Source organism: Bombina bombina, chromosome 6 (assembly GCF_027579735.1).
Source record: "Bombina bombina isolate aBomBom1 chromosome 6, aBomBom1.pri, whole genome shotgun sequence".
Taxonomy (NCBI): Eukaryota; Metazoa; Chordata; class Amphibia; order Anura; family Bombinatoridae; genus Bombina; species Bombina bombina.
This window is the reverse complement of record NC_069504.1, coordinates 706042266-706063847: the sequence shown is the minus strand read 5'-3', so window position 1 is coordinate 706063847 and position 21582 is coordinate 706042266. Positions and strand designations below refer to the sequence as shown.

Below are 21582 nucleotides of genomic sequence, written 5' to 3'. Positions count from 1 at the left end.
TCAGATTTCAGTCGGACAACATCACGACTGTAGCGTACATCAATCATCAGGGAGGAACAAAGAGTTCCCTAGCGATGAAGGAAGTAACCAAGATCATCAAATGGGCGGAGGATCACTCCTGCCACCTATCTGCAATTCACATCCCAGGAGTAGACAACTGGGACGCGGATTTTCTGAGTTGTCAGACTTTTCACCCGGGGGAGTGGGAACTCCACCCGGAGGTTTTTGCTCAGCTGACCCAGCTATGGGGCATTCCAGAATTGGATCTGATGGCGTCCCGTCAGAACACCAAACTTCCCCTTTACGGATCCAGGTCCAGGGACCCCAAGGCGGCATTGATAGATGCTCTAGTAGCGCCTTGGTCCTTCAGTCTAGCTTATGTCTTTCCACCGTTTCCTCTTCTCCCTCATCTAGTAGCCAGAATCAAACAGGAGAAGGCTTCGGTAATTCTGATAGCGCCTGCGTGGCCACGCAGGACTTAGTATGCAGACCTAGTGGACATGTCATCGGTTCCACCATGGAAGCTGCCATCGAGGCAGGATCTTCTAATACAGGGTCCATTCAAGCATCCAAATCTAGTTTCTCTGCAACTGACTGCTTGGAGATTGAACGCTTAATTCTAGCTAAGCGTGGGTTCTCTGAATCAGTTATAGATACTCTGATCCAGGCCAGAAAGCCTGTCACCAGGAAAATTTACCATAAGATATGGCGGAAATATCTTTGTTGGTGTGAATCCAAGGGTTACTCGTGGAGTAAGATTAGGATTCCAAGGATATTGTCTTTTCTCCAAGAAGGATTGGAGAAAGGATTGTCAGCTAGTTCCTTAAAGGGACAGATATCTGCTCTGTCTATCCTGTTACACAAGCGTCTGGCAGCAGTACCAGACGTTCAGGCGTTTGCACAGGCTTTAGTTAGAATCAAGCCTGTCTATAAACCTGTGGCTCCTCCATGGAGTCTAAATTTAGTTTTTTCAGTTCTTCAAGGGGTTCGTTTGAACCTTTACATTTCATAGATATTAAGTTATTATCTTGGAAAGTTTTGTTTTTGGTAGCTATTTCTTCTGCTCGAAGAGTTTCAGAATTGTCTGCTTTGCAGTGTAATTCACCCTATCTGGTGTTCCATGCAGATAAGGTTGTTTTGCGTACCAATCCTGGTTTGCTTCCAAAAGTGGTTTCTAATAAGAATATTAACCAGGAAACCATTGTTCCTTCTCTGTGCCCTAATTCAGTTTCTAAGAAGGAACGACTGTTACACAATCTTGATGTGGTTCGTGCTTTAAAATTCTATTTAAAAGCAACTAAAGATTTCAGGCGAACATCATCCTTGTTTGTTGTCTATTCTGGTAAGAGGAGAGGTCAAAAAGTGACTACTACCTCTCTTTCCTTCTGGCTGAAAAGCATCATCCGATTGGCATATGAGACTGCTGGATAGCAGCCTCCTGAATGAATTACCGCTCATTCCACCAGAGCTGTGGCTTCCACATGGGCTTTCAAGAATGAGGCTTCTGTTGAACAGATTTGTAAGGCAGCGACTTGGTCTTCACTGCATACTTTTGCCAAATTTTACAAATTCGATACTTTTGCTTCTTCGGAGGCTATTTTTGGGAGAAAAGTTTTGCAAGCAGTGGTGCCTTCCGTTTAGGTTACCTGACTTGTTCCCTCCCTTCATCCGTGTCCTAAAGCTTTGGTATTGGTATCCCACAAGTAAGGATGAATCCGTGGACTGGATACACCATGTAAGAGAAAACAGAATTTATGCTTACCTGAAAAAATTACTTTCTCTTACGGTGTATCCAGTCCACGGCCCGTCCTGGCAATTAAGTCAGGTTCAAATTTATTTTTGTAAAACTACAGTCACCACTGCACCCTATGGTTTCTCCTTTTTCTCCTAACCGTCGGTCGAATGACTGGGGGGGCAGAGCCTGAGGGGGAGCTATATGGACAGCTCTGCTGTGTGCTCTCTTTGCCACTTCCTGTAGGGAATGAGAATATCCCACAAGTAAGGATGAATCCGTGGACTGGATACACCGTAAGAGAAAGTAATTTATCAGGTAAGCATAAATTCTGTTTTTACTCCTTATCTCTCTCCTGCTGAGGGCAAATATAGGACTGTTTTAAAACAGGCAGAAACAATACGGGTCAAACAAGGCCATGTCGAATATAGGATTGTTAAAATAACTATATAACAGGGTTTCCACACATCCTTGTTTGTAGAGTCTATTGTATTGCCTGTTTTATATTTGTCCCTAAATCTCCTCAGCAGAAGAGATAGCTAAGGGCAAACCTAAGTTTAAAAATGGCGGCAACCATTATTTTCTAAAAACTGAGTGGAATTTAGGAAACCAACAATTGCCAGATTTAAATTACAGGGAAAGGGAACAAAATAAATAATGAAAGTAAATTGTAAAGTTTTAAAAATGTTACATTAATAATTAATATCCACTAAAACCCCTTGTGCTAAATCCCCCTTAACTGTCATAACCAACATCACAATGAACCCCCACAATCCCAAAAGCAAAAATCCACCGACTATTAAATGGACACAAAACACAAAAACATTATTTCATGATTCAGATAGAGCATATAAATTTAAACAGCATTCCAACTTACTTCTATTATCATATTTTCTCTTGGTATCCTTTGTTGAAAAGCAGGAAAGTAAGCTCAGGAGTGTGCATGTCTCTGCAGCACTATATTGCAGTAGTTTTGCAACAATGTTATACATAAATAAGTGCACTAGATGGCAGCACTGTTTCCTGCCATGCAGTTTCCAGTCATGTGCACACTACCTACCTAGATAGAATGAAGCAAATTTGATAATAGAAGTAATTTGGAAACTTATTTTAAATTGCATGCTCTGTCTAAATCAGGATGGAAGAATTTTGAGTTTCATGTCCCTTTAACCTTCAAACAGCAGAGAGTTTAGCTATGTGTTTAACCCACTGTGCCCCATTTAATAACCTTTAGTTCATCATTTGATTTATTTCTATAGCATTTTCAAGTGTATTAGAAAGCACAAGAGCAAACAGGGTTAATACCAGGTTTTCAAGTGTCAAAAGTGACAGCATTTTTGATGACTCGACTGCACTACACTTGATTACCTGTAATACAGGAAAAACAGTTAAGTTACTAGCACTTTGCACTTTCCATCAAAAGTATAGTGGTCTCTACAAATATATCATGCAACTAAATATGCCGTGGAATAGCAAGTTAACCAACATTTTTTGATACCAAATGAAGTGCTACTGAGAGAACAAGGCTAAGTGCAAAGTAGCGTATTGCATTCAATCAGTTCACTTTTATTCTGGCCCATAGTGTACAAGAGACACTAGAGTTAAAGAAATGGTCTAAAGCAGAGTTCTTCAAACCATGGGTCAGAACCCATTACTAGATCAAAACACCATGTTTACTGGGTCATGACTTGTGTGTGTTGTAGTATGTGTGTGTTTGTGTTATATGAGAGTGTGTGTGTTGTATGAGAGTGCTTGTGGTGTGTGTGTGTTGTATGACAGTTTGTGTGTTATATGGGAGTGCTTGTGGTGTGTGTGTTGTGGGAGAGTTTGTGTGTTATATGGGAGTGCTTGTGATGTGTGTGTTGTATGAGAGTGCATGTGGTGTGTGTGTGTTGTATGACAGTGTGTGGTGTGTGTGTGTTGTATGAGAGTGTGTTTGTGTTGTATGAGAGTGTGTATGGTGTATGTGTTGTATGAGAGTGCGTGTGGTGTGTGTGTTGTATGAGAGTGCGTGTGGTGTGTGTGTTGTATGAGAGTGCGTGTGGTGTGTGTTGTATGAGAGTGCGTGTGGTGTGTGTTGTATGAGATTGTGTGTGGTGTGTGTTATATGAGAGTGAGTGTGGTATGTGGTTTGTATGAGAGTGTGTATGGTGTGTGTTGTATGAGAGTGCTTGTGGTGTTTGTTGTATGAGAGTGTGTGTGTGTTGTATGAGATTGCGTGTTGTGTGTGTGTGTTGTATGAGATTGCGTGTGGTGTGTGTGTTGTATGAGAGTGCGTATGGTGTGTGTTGTATGAGAGTGTGTGTGGTGTGTGTGTTGTATAAAAGTGTGTGTGGTGTGTGTGTTGTATGAGAGTGTGTGTGGTATGTGTTTTGTATGATATTGCGTGTTGTGTGTGTGTTGTATGAGATTGTGTGTAGTGTGTGTTATATGAGAGTGAGTAGTGTGTGGTTTGTATGAGAGTGTGTATGGTGTGTGTTGTATGAGAGTGTGTATGGTGTGTGTGTGTCGTATGACAGTGTGTGTGGTGTGTGTTGTATGAGAGTGTGTGTGTGTTGTATGAGATTGCGTGTTGTGTGTTGTATGAGATTGCGTGTGGTGTGTGTGTTGTATGAGAGTGCGTGTGGTGTGTGTTGTATGAGAGTGTGTGGTGTGTGTGTTGTATGAGAGTGTGTGTGTGGTGTGTGTTTTGTATGATATTGCGTGTGGTGTGTGTTGTATGAGAGTGTGTGGTGTGTGTGTTGTATGAGAGTGTGTGTGGTGTGTTGTATGAGATTGTGTGTGGTGTGTGTGTGTTGTATGAGAGTGTGCGTGTGGTGTGTGTCGTATGAGATTGTGTGTGGTGTGTGTGTTGTATGAGAGTGTGCGTGTGGTGTGTGTCATATGAGTGTGCATGTGGTGTGTGTTGTATGAGAGTGCGTGTGGTGTGTGTGTTGTATGAGAGTGCGTGTGGTGTGTGTAGTGTGTGTGTTGTATGAGAGTGTGTGTGGTGTTTGTGTTGTATATGAGTGTGTGTGTTGTATGAGAGTGTGTGTTGTATGAGAGTGCGTGTGGTGTGTGTCATATGAGTGTGCATGTGGTGTGTGTTGTATGAGAGTGCGTTTGGTGTGTGTGTTGTATGAGAGTGTGTGTGGTGTGTGTGTTGTATGAGAGTGTGTGTGGTGTGTGTTGTATGAGAGTACGTGTGGTGTGTGTGTTGTATGAGAGTGCGTGTGGTGTGTGTCGTATGAGTGTGCATGTGGTGTGTGTTGTATGAGAGTGCGTGTGGTGTGTGTGTTGTATAAGAGTGCGTGTGGTGTGTGTGTTGTATGAGAGTGTGTGTAGTATGTGTGTTGTATGAGAGTGTGTGTGGTGTTTGTGTTGTATATGAGAGTGTGTGTGTTGTGTGTGTTGTATGAGAGTGCGTGTGGTGTGTGTGTTGTATAAGAGTGCGTGTGGTGTGTGTGTTGTATGAGAGTGTGTGTAGTATGTGTGTTGTATGAGAGTGTGTGTGGTGTTTGTGTTGTATATGAGAGTGTGTGTGGTGTGTGTGTTGTATGAGAGTGCGTGTGGTGTGTGTCGTATGAGTGTGCATGTGGTGTGTGTTGTATGAGAGTGCGTTTGGTGTGTGTGTTTTATGAGAGTGTGTGGTATGTGTGTTGTATGAGAGTGTGTGTGGTGTGTGTTGTATGAGAGTACGTGTGGTGTGTGTGTTGTATGAGAGTACGTGTGGTGTGTGTGTTGTATGAGAGTGTGTGTGGGGTGTGTTGTATGAGAGTGTGTGTGGTGTGTGTTGTATGAGAGTGTGTGTGGTGTGTGTGTGTAGTGTGTGTGTTGTATGAGAGTGTGTGTGGTGTTTGTGTTGTATATGAATGTCTGTGTGGTGTGTGTGTTGTATGAGAGTGTGTGTGGTGTGTGTGTGTTGTATGAGATTGCGTGCGGTGTGTGTGTTGTATGAGAGTGCGTGCGATGTGTGTTGTATGAGATTGTGTGTGGTGTGTGTGTTGTATGAGAGTGTGTGTGTTGTATGAGACTGTGTGTAGGATGTGTGTTGTATGAGATTGTGTGTTGTGTGTGTGTTGTATGAGATTGAGTGTGGTGTGTGTGTTGTATGAGAGTGTGTGTGGTGTTTGTGTTGTATAAGAGTGTGTGTAGTGTTATTACTTTTTTACAACACTTTTAAGTTTGACTACAATCAGGAATAAAGTGCACACACATTTTAGTCGATTTGCTAAGAATTGCAGCTATCTTGTTGTATATTACCAAGCATAAAAATAGGGCCATGAATGTATGTGGTATCATGGCACTCGGTCTTGGGGGAAAAAGTTTGAATAATCCATGAGCAATTTTTTTCCCTTGCAGTGCTGCTTTCTTAGTTACGCAGTCAACATTTTAGCCTGACAATGACGAAATACACTTGACATATATATGCTGGATACAGCAGTATGGTAACCTTACAGCCATACAGTATTCTATTTTCAGCTTAGCAATATATCCCTAAATGTGGATGCTTTGATACAGCTCTATACATTTGTAGGCCTGGACACTGTTATACATAGTATTGTACTACGTCTGGGCACTAGTATACAAAGAGATTTTAATATCTTATCTGATACCATTACATAATGACTTTTTCATCTCCCAACAGATGATGATGACAGTGGTGACGATGATGGAGATGTGGTTACTCGAGCTGCTTTAAAGAGACAGTCCCAACAAATTATTGAGTCCAAAACCAAGAGAAGAACTCGTCCCAGGAAGAAGAAAGGAAAGCAGTGAGGAGAGAGGAGAACATTCTAGCACCTTCCTTACAAATTTGAACTTTAAAATGTTAATTTCATGGGGTGCTCTTAAAGGGATATATTGTTCAATTTTGTTTTCTATCATGTAAATTAAAGCGTAGCAGTTATTTTTTTGTGTAAAAATAAGGGTTAAGTAAAAACTACTTAAATATAAGGTAAAACTTACAGGAAGTGCATGATTATGTTCAAGTGAGTCCTGGGACTCTACAACCTAGTGGCTGACAGGGAAAACTCCCAAAGAAACATATTGGTTTATTTTGCACAGGAACATCCAATTTTCAAAAACAAAACAAAGTCCTGTAATACATTTTGAAACATTTTGTTTTAGATAGAACAGAGAACTTTTGTTGAGTATCATGTCCCTTTAAAACCTTTGCATTGACACTTCCTGTTTCTCATTAAACACAAATTTGACTTTAATGCATCACTTTCATAAAAGAAATTGAAAATTTTGTTATTAAAAATCTAAAAAAAATACGAAAAAAATCTTGTCCCCTAATTTCAGCTGTTTTATTTTTCATTACATATTTTGCCTCTATGAAGTAACAGGTAGTATCAGTTGAGTTGTAAACGGTTTACGCAGCTTCTGATTGGTTGCTCACAGCAAAGCCATGTAAAGTCTAAAAACAAATAGCCAAAAGGATAGGGCAGTATTAGGAGTTTAAGTCAGCAATTTCAAGAAAAAAAATAAAACCATGCAATATAATTTATTTTATGTAATTTGTATCACTTCTATGTCCCTTTAACAAACAAAGTTTTCCTCCTCTCTCTTTCTCCATATCACTTGGTAACTTTCTCCTTGGCTGTGTTTTCATTCTCTTCCACCCCCCCATATTTCAGTGCCACAGTCAGGGAGAATATTGCAAGGGCTACAGGGTCAGTGTCTGTAACAACTCATGACGCTAATGGGATTGTATATTTTGTGGGAACATCTAGAGTGGAGCTGACCCGAGAGGGATGACGCTGAAATCTGTGACCTTTTTCTGTTTTGCGTGATAGAAATAAATTAAAACATTTCACTAAAACCTGTGATTTGAAAAATCTATTCATGATTCTTGTGTTGCTCTTTTAACATCCCATTGCAATATATCATCTGAAATACATCATTGGACACCCTGTGATGCATTAACCAGTTATTGAAGGCTTTATTTGTATTTTAATATTACTAAGACCTACCTTCTCCCTAATGCTACAGTAATATAGTGTCTTATCGCCCCTGTAACATTACACTAGCCATCTCCTGAATGCCTTATACCGCCTGTAATATTTCAGTAATCGAGATCCCAAGTGCCTTATAGCCCCTGTAACATCTTACTATAGTAGCCCAGAACCTGAGGGTCCGATCGAATATGCGGCGTCTCCAATCTTTAGTCGGATCTGGCGATCGCATATACGGCGTGGCATACAAGTTATGCACGTATATTTTACCCGTCGCCCGCAGTTTTTACTCCCATAAACTAACATAGAACCATGTTGCAAGTCGGTATCACATATTCAGCGCAAGGACTTACGTGTGCGCAGAATGGAGAAAATATACTCCATTTTCACCTCGCCACACATAGGCAGACGCAGCAAGCCTTATGCTGACTATGAAAGTACCGTAACTCCCTGGAAGCCTTAACAAACAACTAACGCATGCGCAATATCTACACCTAATCCGCCATTCCCCCACATCGCAGTAACTAATAAATGTATTAACCCCTAATAGGCCAACCCCCACATCGCAAAGTACCTAATAAACCTATTAACCTCTAAACTGCAAAGTATTTAATTACACTATTAACTTCTAATCTGCCAATCCCCCACAACGCAAAGTATCTAATAAAACTATTAACCCCTAAACCGCCAACAACGAATTAACCTATTAACGTCTAAACCGCAAACCCCCCACATCGCAAAGTATTAATCTAATAACTAAGCCCCCTAACCTAACACACCCTAAGTTAACCCCAATTAAAATACACAAACATAAAATAACAAAATACTAACTACCTTAAAAATGACCACAAAAAATAATAATAATATACTTTAAAAAAAACTAACATTATCCAAAATAAAAAAATCCTAACTTTACATTACAATAAAAAATCCTAACATTATATTAAAATAAAAAAAAACTAAGATTACATTAAAATAAAAAGCTAAGATTACAGAAAATAACAAACTAAATTATCAAAAATAAAAAAGTTATTCCTAATCTAATACCCTTTAAAAAAACACCCCAAAATAAAAAGCCCCATAATCTAACTATAAACTACCAATAGTTGCCCACCTAACTACAAAAAAACACTAATCCACCAATTGCCCCTAAAGGGGCATTTGTATGGGCAACCAGCTCTTTTACTGCCCATAAAAAAGCAACTTTAGCGTTCAGGATTAGTTTATGTAACAGTAACTATGATGTCATGCCTGTTATTTTATACACAATTACAAAATAACGCTTGAAAAATTGTTAGTGTCTGCAACACTGTATGTTTTCCAAAAATGATGCATTTCTTGGAATTGATACAGCATATATGTAAAAAGCTAACTAGAAAATATAACAGGAACAAAATTTCCCAAGTAACCACATCCCATTGTAGAGGGACTCTAAGCATCCAATCTGAATGCTTGTACTGAGACTAGCAAGAAAGGATTTATCTGGCATGTGCAGGCACAGTTACCTTCTTATCCTTCTTTAAAGAGCATTACTCTGAAATCTCACAAAATCAATTCAAAATCCTGTGAAAAATTAAAGTGGTGAAATAAAAGTGTGATTTCAACACTTTGCTATGATGCCCTGTGGTTTTGCTGATTAGTTTTTCTTGTTTTTTTACCTTCAGATGAAAGTAGGAAGAATTGTTTAATGGTAAGTGGTCACCAAGAACTTACGCTGGTGAACTAATCTTAGTTTTAAACCAAGAGGAACCCAGGTATACATTATTTACATTTTTTGTTTTCTCACAGTTGCATTAGGGATAATTGTCACAGATACCAGGCTTCTAAGGTTAAACCTCCACCCCCCCCTCATATTTCTCCCTGGATCATGTGAACTTTTGTGAGCTTTCACGATCTCCAGGATGCTTGATTTTGTTCATTTTGGTGTTTTGCACATCCTCCCAGAGGAGCTGTTCTCTGACCAGGAAAACCCTTCTTGGCTGGCCGGGCTCCTGGAACTGCCGGCTGGCCTCACCACACCGGATACCCACTTCCCTTTACCCCAGGTCGCTCCAGCGGCCCCTTGCCCCAGACCTCTGCTCTTTTGGGGATTGATAGCCCCTAGGGAGGACCAGAGATGGGGTGATTGCCAGAGGGGAGCCCCCTTGGGAGCCGGAGGTTTTTGACACCCCCCACCTCCTTATCTTTCCCAGGCTGTAACTCCAAACCCCAGCGACGGATAATGCCGCTTTTTAAACAGTGGCATCTGGGGACTGAGAACTTTCCAATGACACCGGGAAGTGGCGCAGCTCCCCGGGATCACCCCAAAACCGCCACCTCTTTATCACTGGGACTCTTTAAGACAAAAGACACTATGGGGGCACCAGCCTGTCTGGAGGGGCGGGAATGGCAGGAGATCTGGGGGCCTGATAAGGCTCCTCATCAACCTAACACACCCTAAGTTAACCCCAATTAAAATACACAAACATAAAATAACAAAATACTAACTACCTTAAAAATGACCACAAAAAATAATAATAATATACTTTAAAAAAAACTAACATTATCCAAAATAAAAAAATCCTAACTTTACATTACAATAAAAAATCCTAACATTATATTAAAATAAAAAAAAAACTAAGATTACATTAAAATAAAAAGCTAAGATTACAGAAAATAACAAACTAAATTATCAAAAATAAAAAAGTTATTCCTAATCTAATACCCCTTAAAAAAACACCCCAAAATAAAAAGCCCCATAATCTAACTATAAACTACCAATAGTTGCCCACCTAACTACAAAAAACACTAATCCACCTATTGCCCCTAAAGGGGCATTTGTATGGGCAACCAGCTCTTTTACTGCCCATAAAAAAGCAACTTTAGCGTTCAGGATTAGTTTATGTAACAGTAACTATGATGTCATGCCTGTTATTTTATACACAATTACAAAATAACGCTTGAAAAATTGTTAGTGTCTGCAACACTGTATGTTTTCCAAAAATGATGCATTTCTTGGAATTGATACAGCATATATGTAAAAAGCTAACTAGAAAATATAACAGGAACAAAATTTCCCAAGTAACCACATCCCATTGTAGAGGGACTCTAAGCATCCAATCTGAATGCTTGTACTGAGACTAGCAAGAAAGGATTTATCTGGCATGTGCAGGCACAGTTACCTTCTTATCCTTCTTTAAAGAGCATTACTCTGAAATCTCACAAAATCAATTCAAAATCCTGTGAAAAATTAAAGTGGTGAAATAAAAGTGTGATTTCAACACTTTGCTATGATGCCCTGTGGTTTTGCTGATTAGTTTATCTTGTTTTTTTACCTTCAGATGAAAGTAGGAAGAATTGTTTAATGGTAAGTGGTCACCAAGAACTTACGCTGGTGAACTAATCTTAGTTTTAAACCAAGAGGAACCCAGGTATACATTATTTACATTTTTTGTTTTCTCACAGTTGCATTAGGGATAATTGTCACAGATACCAGGCTTCTAAGGTTAAACCTCCACCCCCCCCCTCATATTTCTCCCTGGATCATGTGAACTTTTGTGAGCTTTCACGATCTCCAGGATGCTTGATTTTGTTCATTTTGGTGTTTTGCACATCCTCCCAGAGGAGCTGTTCTCTGACCAGGAAAACCCTTCTTGGCTGGCCGGGCTCCTGGAACTGCCGGCCGGCCTCACCACACCGGATACCCACTTCCCTTTACCCCAGGTCGCTCCAGCGGCCCCTTGCCCCAGACCTCTGCTCTTTTGGGGATTGATAGCCCCTAGGGAGGACCAGAGATGGGGTGATTGCCAGAGGGGAGCCCCCTTGGGAGCCGGAGGTTTTTGACACCCCCCACCTCCTTATCTTTCCCAGGCTGTAACTCCAAACCCCAGCGACGGATAATGCCGCTTTTTAAACTGTGGCATCTGGGGACTGAGAACTTTCCAATGACACCGGGAAATGACGCAGCTCCCCGGGATCACCCCAAAACCGCCACCTCTTTATCACTGGGACTCTTTAAGACAAAAGACACTATGGGGGCACCAGCCTGTGTGGAGGGGCGGGAATGGCAGGAGATCTGGGGGCCTGATAAGGCTCCTCATCAAGATCAGTTTGTGTATAAAGATAGTGTGTTTTCCACAATAAAGTTTTTCTTTGTGTTTCACCTGAATGCTAGTCTGTCTAGTTATTTGGGTGGGCTCTGCTATAATCACTTTCTCCGCTACATAGCGGCATGTTCCAGGTATAGGAAGGTCCTTTGGCGGAGCTGCCCAGTCAGGGTAGCTGGAGTCCGTCACATTGGTTGGCAGCGGTAGGATGCTTCGTCTACTTGGAATGTCCAAACCACCAACTGAAGACACCTTCAGATGGAGTAGCAATACGCTGGGCTCCGAAAGACTACCTTGAAAGACTTGCTGGAAGCTAGATGGAAAGTTGCCGGCCACAAGTCCAAGGCAGCAATCATAGCCAAACTCATGGAAGGCGACCAGGCTAGCGAGCCAGCTAGTGAGGCCGGTAGCAGCCGGACAGCGAACGGCCCAGCGAGGCGTCAACCCAGGGAACCACAATGTCTGAACTACAGAGAGAGATCCAGTGGCGGTTGGACCTCTATGGGACTGCCCCACCCGAGGAGGTTATTATTCGGATAATCACAGACACCACCCAGGTCCGGATGCTGGCGCTCCAAAAGTCTATGGGGGGAGCTCTTCTAGACCCACCTCCCTGGCCGAGGAAGCTACCCCATGAGGCTTTTCGAGCCTTCAAAGACAATGAGGAGGAGATCGACAGCTACCTTCAAGTATTTGAAACCCAGTGCGAGTTGCAGGGTGTCGCCACTGCCAACACAGGCCCTTGAGGCTTTCAACACTGTGCCCCCAGGAGACCAAAATAACTGACCGGGTGAAGGAGCACATCCTTGCCCGCTATGGTCTCACACCGGAGGCTCACCGGCTGAAGTTCAGAGAACAAAGAAAAACAAGAGGGGCAGCTGTTCACAGAGTGGACACACCGGTTTACCCGGTTCTTGGACTCTTGGTTTGCAGGCTACCATGTAACTTCCCTGGAAGAGGCTACCCAGCTCATTTTGTTAGAGCATTTCTACAACCACTCCCCGACGGAGGTCCGGGACTGGGTCAAAGATAAGGGGCCTACAACAGCCGACCAGACAGCCGTCCTGACTGATCAATACTTGGATGCCTGGCACCAGACCATCCCTAAGCACCTACCAGTGCCCCACTCCACTCCCACCTCTGCCCCCCTCCAGAGCCTACCCGGTACCCCCAGACTTGTCCCGCATCTGTCCGCCCCTCAGGGCCCAGCTCATCCCAGGGGTCCTACGAGTGCAGAGGCCAATGAATCCCCCTCCGGTTCTGTGGCCAAGGGCTCCGGCCAGAGGTTACCGGGCTGCTGCCCACTGTTTGGAAGCAGAGGACCCTACAGATTATGCCGACTGGGCAGAGGAAGAGGTTGGGGTCCTGCATGAGGTGAACCCCGCAACCGGCGACAACCGCCAGCACAATCGCCAGGATGACTGGATCAACGGTTGACCAGCCCAGGGATTACAAGACAGTGGAGCCACGTTTACCCTTGCCCAGCCACACCTGGTCCCCACCTCGGACCACACTGGGAGATCCCTGGAAGTTTGTGTGGCTGGGGGTACAGAACCGCAGATCCCTACTGCACGGGTGCACTTGGATTGGGGTGCCGGCTCCCGTGCTGTGGAAGTAGGGATCATGAGCCATCTGCCCGCCGAGGTATTGTTGGGAAACAACCTCAGCCACCTTGCTTTAGCCTTTGTGTGGGATAACCCCAAGGATGTTTTCCCTGTCACCACCCTTCAGCAAGCCAGACGCCAGGCCACGGAGCACGATCTGGGGACCCAGGTACGCCACTCCGTCCCGACTTCTGCCCTTCCCACCAACCAGCTCCCCTGGGCGTCCCCCACTGACTTTGCCCAGGAGAAATTGAGCGACCCAACCCTAGCCTCTTACCGTGAATGAATAGAGACTTACCCCAAGGGCCCCAGAGGGGAATGTTTTAAATGGTAAAGGGGGCTCCTGTACAGGATTTCCAAGAGGAAAAAGGGGCCGGTGTACAAACGCCAGCTGGTGGTACCGCATAAGTATCCATACGACCTGCTGCGGATAGGGAATGACATTCCCCTAGCAGGACATCTAGGGAAATCTAGGACCCATCATAGGCTGACTCAGACATTCTTTTGGCCAGGGGTTACAGACGATATTAGGCAGTATTGTAGGACCTGTGACATATGCCAGAGAGTAGGAAATACAGGGGATCATTCCAAAGCCTCCTTACACCCCCTCCCCATCATTGACGAACCCTTCAGCCGGTTTTCCATAGATATTATTGGTCTATTGCCCCGTCCCAGCCCTACCGGGAAAAAGTATATACTGACAGTGGTAGATTATGCCACCTGGTACCCGAAGGCGATCCCTCTGTCTAATGTCCAGGTGGAGACAGTGGCAGATGCACACAGATGAATATTTACCAGGGTAGGTTTTCCCAGGGAAGTGCTCTCCCCGGCAGCTATGGAGACTGTGCGGGATAAAACCCCTGCACAGTGCTCCATACCACCCCCAGACTAATGAGTTGTGTGAAAGGTTCAATGGGACCCTGAAGCAGTTGCTTAGGATGTTCTCTGTCTCTCACAAAGACTGGGAGAGATACCTGCCGCACCTCCTGTTTGCATACCAATAGGTGCCCCAGGAATCCACTGGGTTCCCCCCTTTGAATTAGTATATGGCAGGAACATATGGGGACCTCTAGACCTATTGAGAGCCCACTGGGAGGGGTTAGCTGGGGAAGAAGGACACTCCGTTGTGGAGTACGTTCTAGAATTCAGGAATCGACTGAAGGACCTCGCATAGAGAGTGCAAGAGAACCTTTAAGTCGCTCAAGCTAGGCAGAAGCGGTGGTACGACCGAAATGTCTATAACCGAAACCTAGCAATGGGGCAGAAGGTCCTAGTCTTGAAGCCTGTCAAAACAGACAAGCTACAGGTCTCCTGGCAGGGATCCTACCGAGTGGTAGAGCAGCTGAATGACACGACCTACCTCATAGCTAAATGCTCAGATGCCCGGGTCCACCGGACCTTTCACGTGAACATGCTGAAGGCATACCAGGAAAGAGTCGGTGATGTAGCCGCCATCTGTGCTCCAGCTCTGGAAGACTCCGAGAGTCTTCCCATGCCGGAGCTCCCAGGGCGAGATAAGGTGCCCCCAGGTGTAGAGGACATACAGCTGGACGAGAGGCTAGGGGCTAGGCAGAAGGGGCAAGCCCGGCAAATGCTAGAGAACCAGAGAGATATGTTCTCCACTACCCCTGGGTACACCACAGCGGCAGTACACTGAGTGGAGACCCCGGGGCAGGCACCCCTGCGACAGCTGGCATACCGAATTCCCAAGGCAATTAGGGAAAGTATGCACAATGAGCTCAGGGAGATGCTGAACCTAGGTTTTATTGAACCGTATAACAGTCCCTGGGTCTCCCCGGTAGTGCTGGTACCCTAGCGGGATGGGACCACCAGATTCTGCATAGACTATTGTAGACTCAATGACCGGACCACGACCGACGCCTACCCCATGCCCCGGGTCAATGACCTACTAGACCGTATCGCCCGTGGCAACTTCCTGACAACTTTAGACCTTTGCAAGGGATACTGGCAGATCCCCTTGGACCCAGGGTCCATCCCAAAGTCGGCATTCATCACCCCCTTCGGCCTATACCAGTTTAAGGTCATGCCATTTGGGATGAAGAATGCTCCGGCGACCTTCCAGAGAATGGCAGATCACCTCCTGGATGGCCTCCAGGATTATTCCTGTGCCTACCTGGATGATATTGCGATCTTCAGTGGCATCTGGGAGGTCCATCTGGTCCACTTCGGCGTCGTTCCAGATCGCATCAGGGCTGCCGGTCTGACCCTGAGGTCCGACAAATGTACGATAAGGCACTCGGATGTCCAGTATCTTGGACACCGGGTGGGCTGCGGAAAGCAGCAGCTGGAGCCTGCCAAGATTGAGGCTGTCACGAACTGGCCAACCCCCATTACCAAGACCCAAGTCAGCTTTCCTAGGGACCGCAGGGTACTACCGCAGGTTTGTCCCCAACTACAGTGCCCTGGCCAAACCCCTGACCAACCTAACCTGAAAACAGTTGCCCCGACAGGTCCTGTGGTCCCCAGAATGTGAGGCCGCCTTCCAAAGCCTCAAAACAGCCTTGATTTCTGCCCCTGTCCTGGCCGCTCCTAACCCAACCAAATGTTTTTGTGTCCACACAGATGCCTCCATGTTCGGGTTGGGAGCAATAGTGAGCCAGGTGGGCGACGGCCAGGACCAACCCGTAGCCTATATCAGCAGGATGCTATTGCCCAGGGAAGAAGGCTACACGGCGGTGGAGAAAGAATGCCTGGCCCTGGTGTGGGCCCTGAAAAAGCTTCAGCCATACCTATACAGACGGGCATTCACCATCCTCACAGACCACAACCCCCTGGATTGGCTCAACCGAGTTGCTGGGGATAATGGACTCCTGCTGTGGTGGAGTTTAGCCTTGCAGCCATTTAACTTTACAATTCAATACAGGCCGGAAAAAAGCAATGGAAACGCTGATGGACTTTCCCGGCAAACTGAATCAGAATAGCTCTCCGGATAGCCCCAGGCCGACCCGTGAGTGGATCTAGCCGGGTCTGCCAGACTGGAATGGGGGAGCTGTCACGGATACCAGGCTGCTAAGGTTAAACCTCCACCCCCTCTACCTAGCCCCCTCATATTTCTCTACAGATTTGAACTTTTGGGAACTTTTGCAATCTCCAGGACGCTTGGTTTTGTTCATTTTGGTGTTTTGCACATCCTCCCAGAGAAGCTGTTCCCTGAACGGGAAAACCATTCTTGGCTGGCCGGGCTCCTGGAACTGCCGGCCAGCCGCACCGGATACCCGCTCCCCTTTACCCCAGGTTGCTCCAGCGGCTCCTTGCCCCCGAGCTTTGCTCTTTTGGGGATTGATAGCCCATATGGAGGACCAGAGGCGGGGTGATTGCCAGAGGGGAGTCCCCTTGAGAACCGGGGGTTTTGGACACCCCCCACCTCCATATCTTTCCCAGGCTGTAACTCCGGACCCCAGCAATGGATCATGATGCTTTTTGGACTGTGGCATCTGGGGACTGAGAGCTTTCCAAGGAGACCCCAGGATCACCCCAAAACCACCACCTCTTTATCACTGGGACTCTATAAGACAAGGGACACTATGGGGACACCAGCCTGTCTGGAGGGGAGGGAATGGCGGGAGATCTGGGGGCCTGATAAGACTCCTTATCAAGATCAGTTTGTGTATAAAGGTAGTGTGTTTTCCACAATAAAGTTGTTCTTTGTGTTTAACCTGAATGCTAGTCTGTCTAGTTATTTGGGTGGGCTCTGCTATAATCACTTTCTCCGCTACATAGTGGCATGTTCCAGGTATAGGAAGGTCCTTTGGCAGAGATGCCCAGTCAGGGTAGCCAGAGTCCGTCACAATAATGAACAATTTATTTTGAGTGGCGTCTAAGTAGACACTTTGAAATGACTAGAGCTACAAAAATTTGAAGGACTGCAGAGTTGAGAGGGGAAGTTTGAGCAAGATGGCTGTCTCTCAGAAAATCCAAGATCTTTTCACTTTCTTATGTCTCTTCCATAAAATCATGTATATTTAAGACGGTTGTGAGTGTTACAAAGGATCAAATGGTCTAGGCAGGGTTCTTTAAACCACAGATCGGGACCCATTACTGGGTCGCAACACCATGTTTAGTGGGTCGCGATTTGTGTGTGTGTTGTAAGAAAGTGTGTGGGGTGTGTGTTGTATGAGAGTGTGTGTGGTGTGTGTGTGTTGTACGAGAGTGTGTGTGTTGTATGAGAGTGGTGTGTGTAGGTTGTATAAGTGTGTGTGTGGTGTGTGTGTGTGTGTGTTGTATAAGAATGTGTGTATATGTTGTATGAGAGTGTGTGTGGTGTGTATGTTGTATAAGAGTGTGTTATTACACAGCTATAGTTGCTTGATACATTTCTAGTTGAACAATGATTAATCATGCTAGGCATCCCTTTACATAACTATGTCTGCACTATTTGAGTTTGCAAGTTATCCAGTTTTCCATGAGAGGTTGCACTCTTAATATTAAGTGATCAATTAAAAAATGTTTATTAGATTTAGTACCAAATTAAATCCCTCACTTGAAAGAGGAGAGTCTCATATTTCAAATGAGGCATCCCAGGTAATTGCCACTGCAAAATTTATTATCTGATAGATTAACTAGATGTTCAGTTTCTTGAAAGAGGAAAAAATGAAGAAGAAAAAAATACTCTGCACGTGATCTTTTCAAAATTACTTCTTATATAAAATTATAATCATGATACTAGCATCCTTAAAATTCTTATATTTAAGGATTATAAAACTCACAAATAAAGTACCAATATAAACAACACAAGTCAATGTATAAATAAAAATAGAATATAACCCACTTCCTTTTTTTTCCAAAAAAGAAGCTTGTATGCACATAAAACTTTTATTTTTTTATACTGAAAGTGTTGCTAAAGACAGCCCACGAAAAAAGGCTGATCTTTCCGAAACAGAAGCGCCAAATTATGAGCCACAAACACCATGCTTATTCTATGTATAAAGGTAATGGGGCCGATATATTATGCTGCGAATGCAGCAGTTTCCGTGCGAGCCTTCAGGCTTGCCAGAAACATAAGTTAAGATGCAGCAGTCATAAGACCGCTGCTCCTTATCTCGTCCGCCACCTCTGAGGCGGCGGACAGCAATCAGCCCGACCGGATACGATTGGGTTGATTGACACCCCCTGCTAGCGACCGATTGGCCACAAATGCTCAGGGGGCAGCATTGCGCAACCATTTCACAAGAAATGCTTGTGCAATGATAAATGCCGACAGTGGTTCATGTTAATTTGACAAATTATAAATCGGCCCCAATGTGCGCACTTGAGGAAGTATCCTAACGCATGCGAACCATCCACTGAAGCCAATCACACCAGAAGATTTTACTAGAATAGCGCATACACACGTAATTTAGAGCACCACTGAGCTATCTATGCCTATTGTGGGTGCCTGTCATTTTTGTCTATATGTAGTGGTAATTACTAATGAAAACAAACAGAGCTTTAACAAAACATCCTGCATTTCACTGCAGTATTAATCTTCTTGAAGTTCTGTTTGTCTCACTCGTTCTTTGGATACTACTACATTAGATTGTTTAAAAGTATTTTGTGTGGTAATAATTTTTGTATTAATTATAAAACACACTGAGCCAGATTACAAGTGGAACGATATTTAACACCCCCGATCAAGTGGTAACTGCGCTAGAAGTAAGCTTTTTGCACGCATGGGGTTGCTCTCATATTATGAGTTGAAAGTAAACTGTTTTCGCTCACGCACTAACCTGACGAGTGTAAAATGTTGAAGTTAGAATACCGTGTGTGCGTTCACGTATTCCCCCATAGAAGTCACTGGAGAAAAAAAAGTGGAAAAAAAACCTAAGACCCTACTCGCATGCAAACTCAATTGCATCTTCTCAAGTGCACTAACCCGACATGAAAATATGAATATTTCACATTCCAGTGTTCTGCACATAACAGAATATGTGCTATTTATTCATAAATACATGTATTATGGTATTTTGGTATAATATATATCTATACCTATATATACTATATATATATATATATATATATATATATATATATATATATATATATATATATATATATATATATATAGTAACAAGGGAGAGCACTCTCACTCAGTAAAACAACTGCCAGGGTGCTAGTTCAATTGAATACAGCTGAACACAAAACTTGCACTCTGGTCTTTGAAAAATCCTTTACTGTGAAAGTAGTGACGTTTCGGGGACAAAGGGTCTGAGGAAGTGGATACTTTGTCCCTGAAACGTCACTACTTTCACAGTAAAGGATTTTTCAAAAAAGACCAGAGTGCTAGTTTTGTGTTCAGATATATATATATAAATAAAAGGAGAGAGAGTAAATAAATATTTAAAACCTTTATTAAAAAATGAATATCACACAACTGTTTTATCATGTTTTCATCTACCTAAAGGGACACTGAACCCAAATTTTTTCTTTTATAATTCAGAAAGAGCATGCAATTTTAAACAACTTTCTAATTTACTCCTATTATCAATTTTTCTTTGTTCTCTTGCTATCATTATTTGAAAAAGAAGGCATCTGAGCTTTTTTTGGTTTCAGTACTCTGGACAGCACTTTTTTATTGGTGGATGAATTTATCCACCAATCAGCAAGGACAACCCAGGTTGTTCACCAAAAATGGGCCGGCATCTAAACTTACATTCTTGCATTTCAAATAAAGATACCAAGAGAATTAAGAAAATTTGATAATAGGAGTAAATTAGAAAGTTGCTTAAAATTTCATGCTCAATCTGAATCACGAAAGAAAATTTTTGGGTACAGTGTCCCTTTAACTGCAAAGGGCTTCAATGCACTTGTATATATGTCTTATGTGTGTACATATGCGTTTATGTGTATTTATGTGTATATAGTTTGTAACTACATATGTACACATACAAATACATATGTACACATATATAGACATACAGTACATATGTGCAATATTTTTTGTGAATAATTTTTATTAGATGGTGTTATTATTAGTGTAACTGCACTTTGTATTCTATTTTTGATGTGATTTGTGACACTTTTTTGTTTTGCAAAACAGTTAACCAGAGCACTGAGGATGCGCTTATCGACGAACACTAACTTGAATTGTGCTCATAAGATCGAGTTTACTTTCAACTTTTAATACGAGCGATAAACTACTTATCACTTGCGCGCAAATATTAGCGCTTCACTTGTAATCTGGCCCGCTATGTACTTTACACACACCTATGTGGTCTTATTTTTTTTTTAAATGATATTAAAGAAACAGTCATAGAGACAGTTATGTAAGTGTATAAGAGGAGATAATTACACAGAGAACAACATTGCAGCTTACAATACAACAATAACCCAATATTGTGCTTAAAGGGACACTAAACCCAAACATTTTCTTTCATCATTCAAGTAGAGAATACAATTTTAAATAACATTCCAATCCAATTTACTTCTATTATCTAATTTGCTTTATTTTTTAGATATCCTTTGTTAAAAAAATAGCAATGCACATGGATGAGCCAATCACATGAGGCATCTATGTGCAACTACCAATCAGCAGCTACTGAGCCTATCTAGATATGCTGTTCAGCAAAGAATTTCAAGAGAATGAAGCAAATTAGATAATAGAAGTACATTAGAAAGTTGATTAAAATTGCATATGCTTTCTAAATCATGAAAGAAAACATGTGGGTTTCATGTCCCTTTAAGCTTATGGAATGGTATGATAAGTAGTTTCTATTATAGCCATGTTATAGATAAGACTTGCAATTATAACAAAGGTGTTTGCATTTTAATATAAAGTAATAGTATTACACACAAAAAACAGTCTAAGCAGCAGACTTTGAGAGATACATGAAAGAATAATAGTTTCTCAAGGCAAATTGTACCTATGTTCTTTAGATTTTATACTATTAACAAATAAAGTAAAAATCAACAAAACATTAATAACAATTGCCCCAGCAATAGTTATAATTAAAGGTACATCTCTATAGAAGACTGAACATACCATGAGGTGGGTAGCTGTCAGCTAAAGAAGAGGGATATGCAGTAAATAAACAGTTTTATTAATAACCTGTAAGTTAGATGGATAATTTAGCTGCATATAAATTTAAAAAAGCAACACTGTATCTATTTGTATCAGGCTAGGTAGGATTGCATATTTCTTGGAGCTGATTATACATAACAGTACTAATAGTGGAATAAAAACAGATTAATTTATAAAGGGATAGATTACAAGTAGAGCGCTAAAT

The 21582-nt window shown here is 42.8% G+C and overlaps 1 protein-coding gene across 1 annotated transcript in view; it reads left to right on the top strand.

The window, feature by feature from the left end:
- ODAD3 (outer dynein arm docking complex subunit 3) overlaps window positions 1-7538 on the top strand; it is an 83790-nt gene extending 76252 nt beyond the window's left edge. Inside the window, exon 14 of the mRNA XM_053716037.1 lies at window positions 6360-7538. Coding sequence (XP_053572012.1) covers window positions 6360-6490 — 131 coding nt within the window. The 3' untranslated portion in view covers window positions 6491-7538. The remainder of the gene's footprint in view (window positions 1-6359) is intronic.
- The last annotated feature ends 14044 nt before the right edge of the window (window positions 7539-21582 follow it).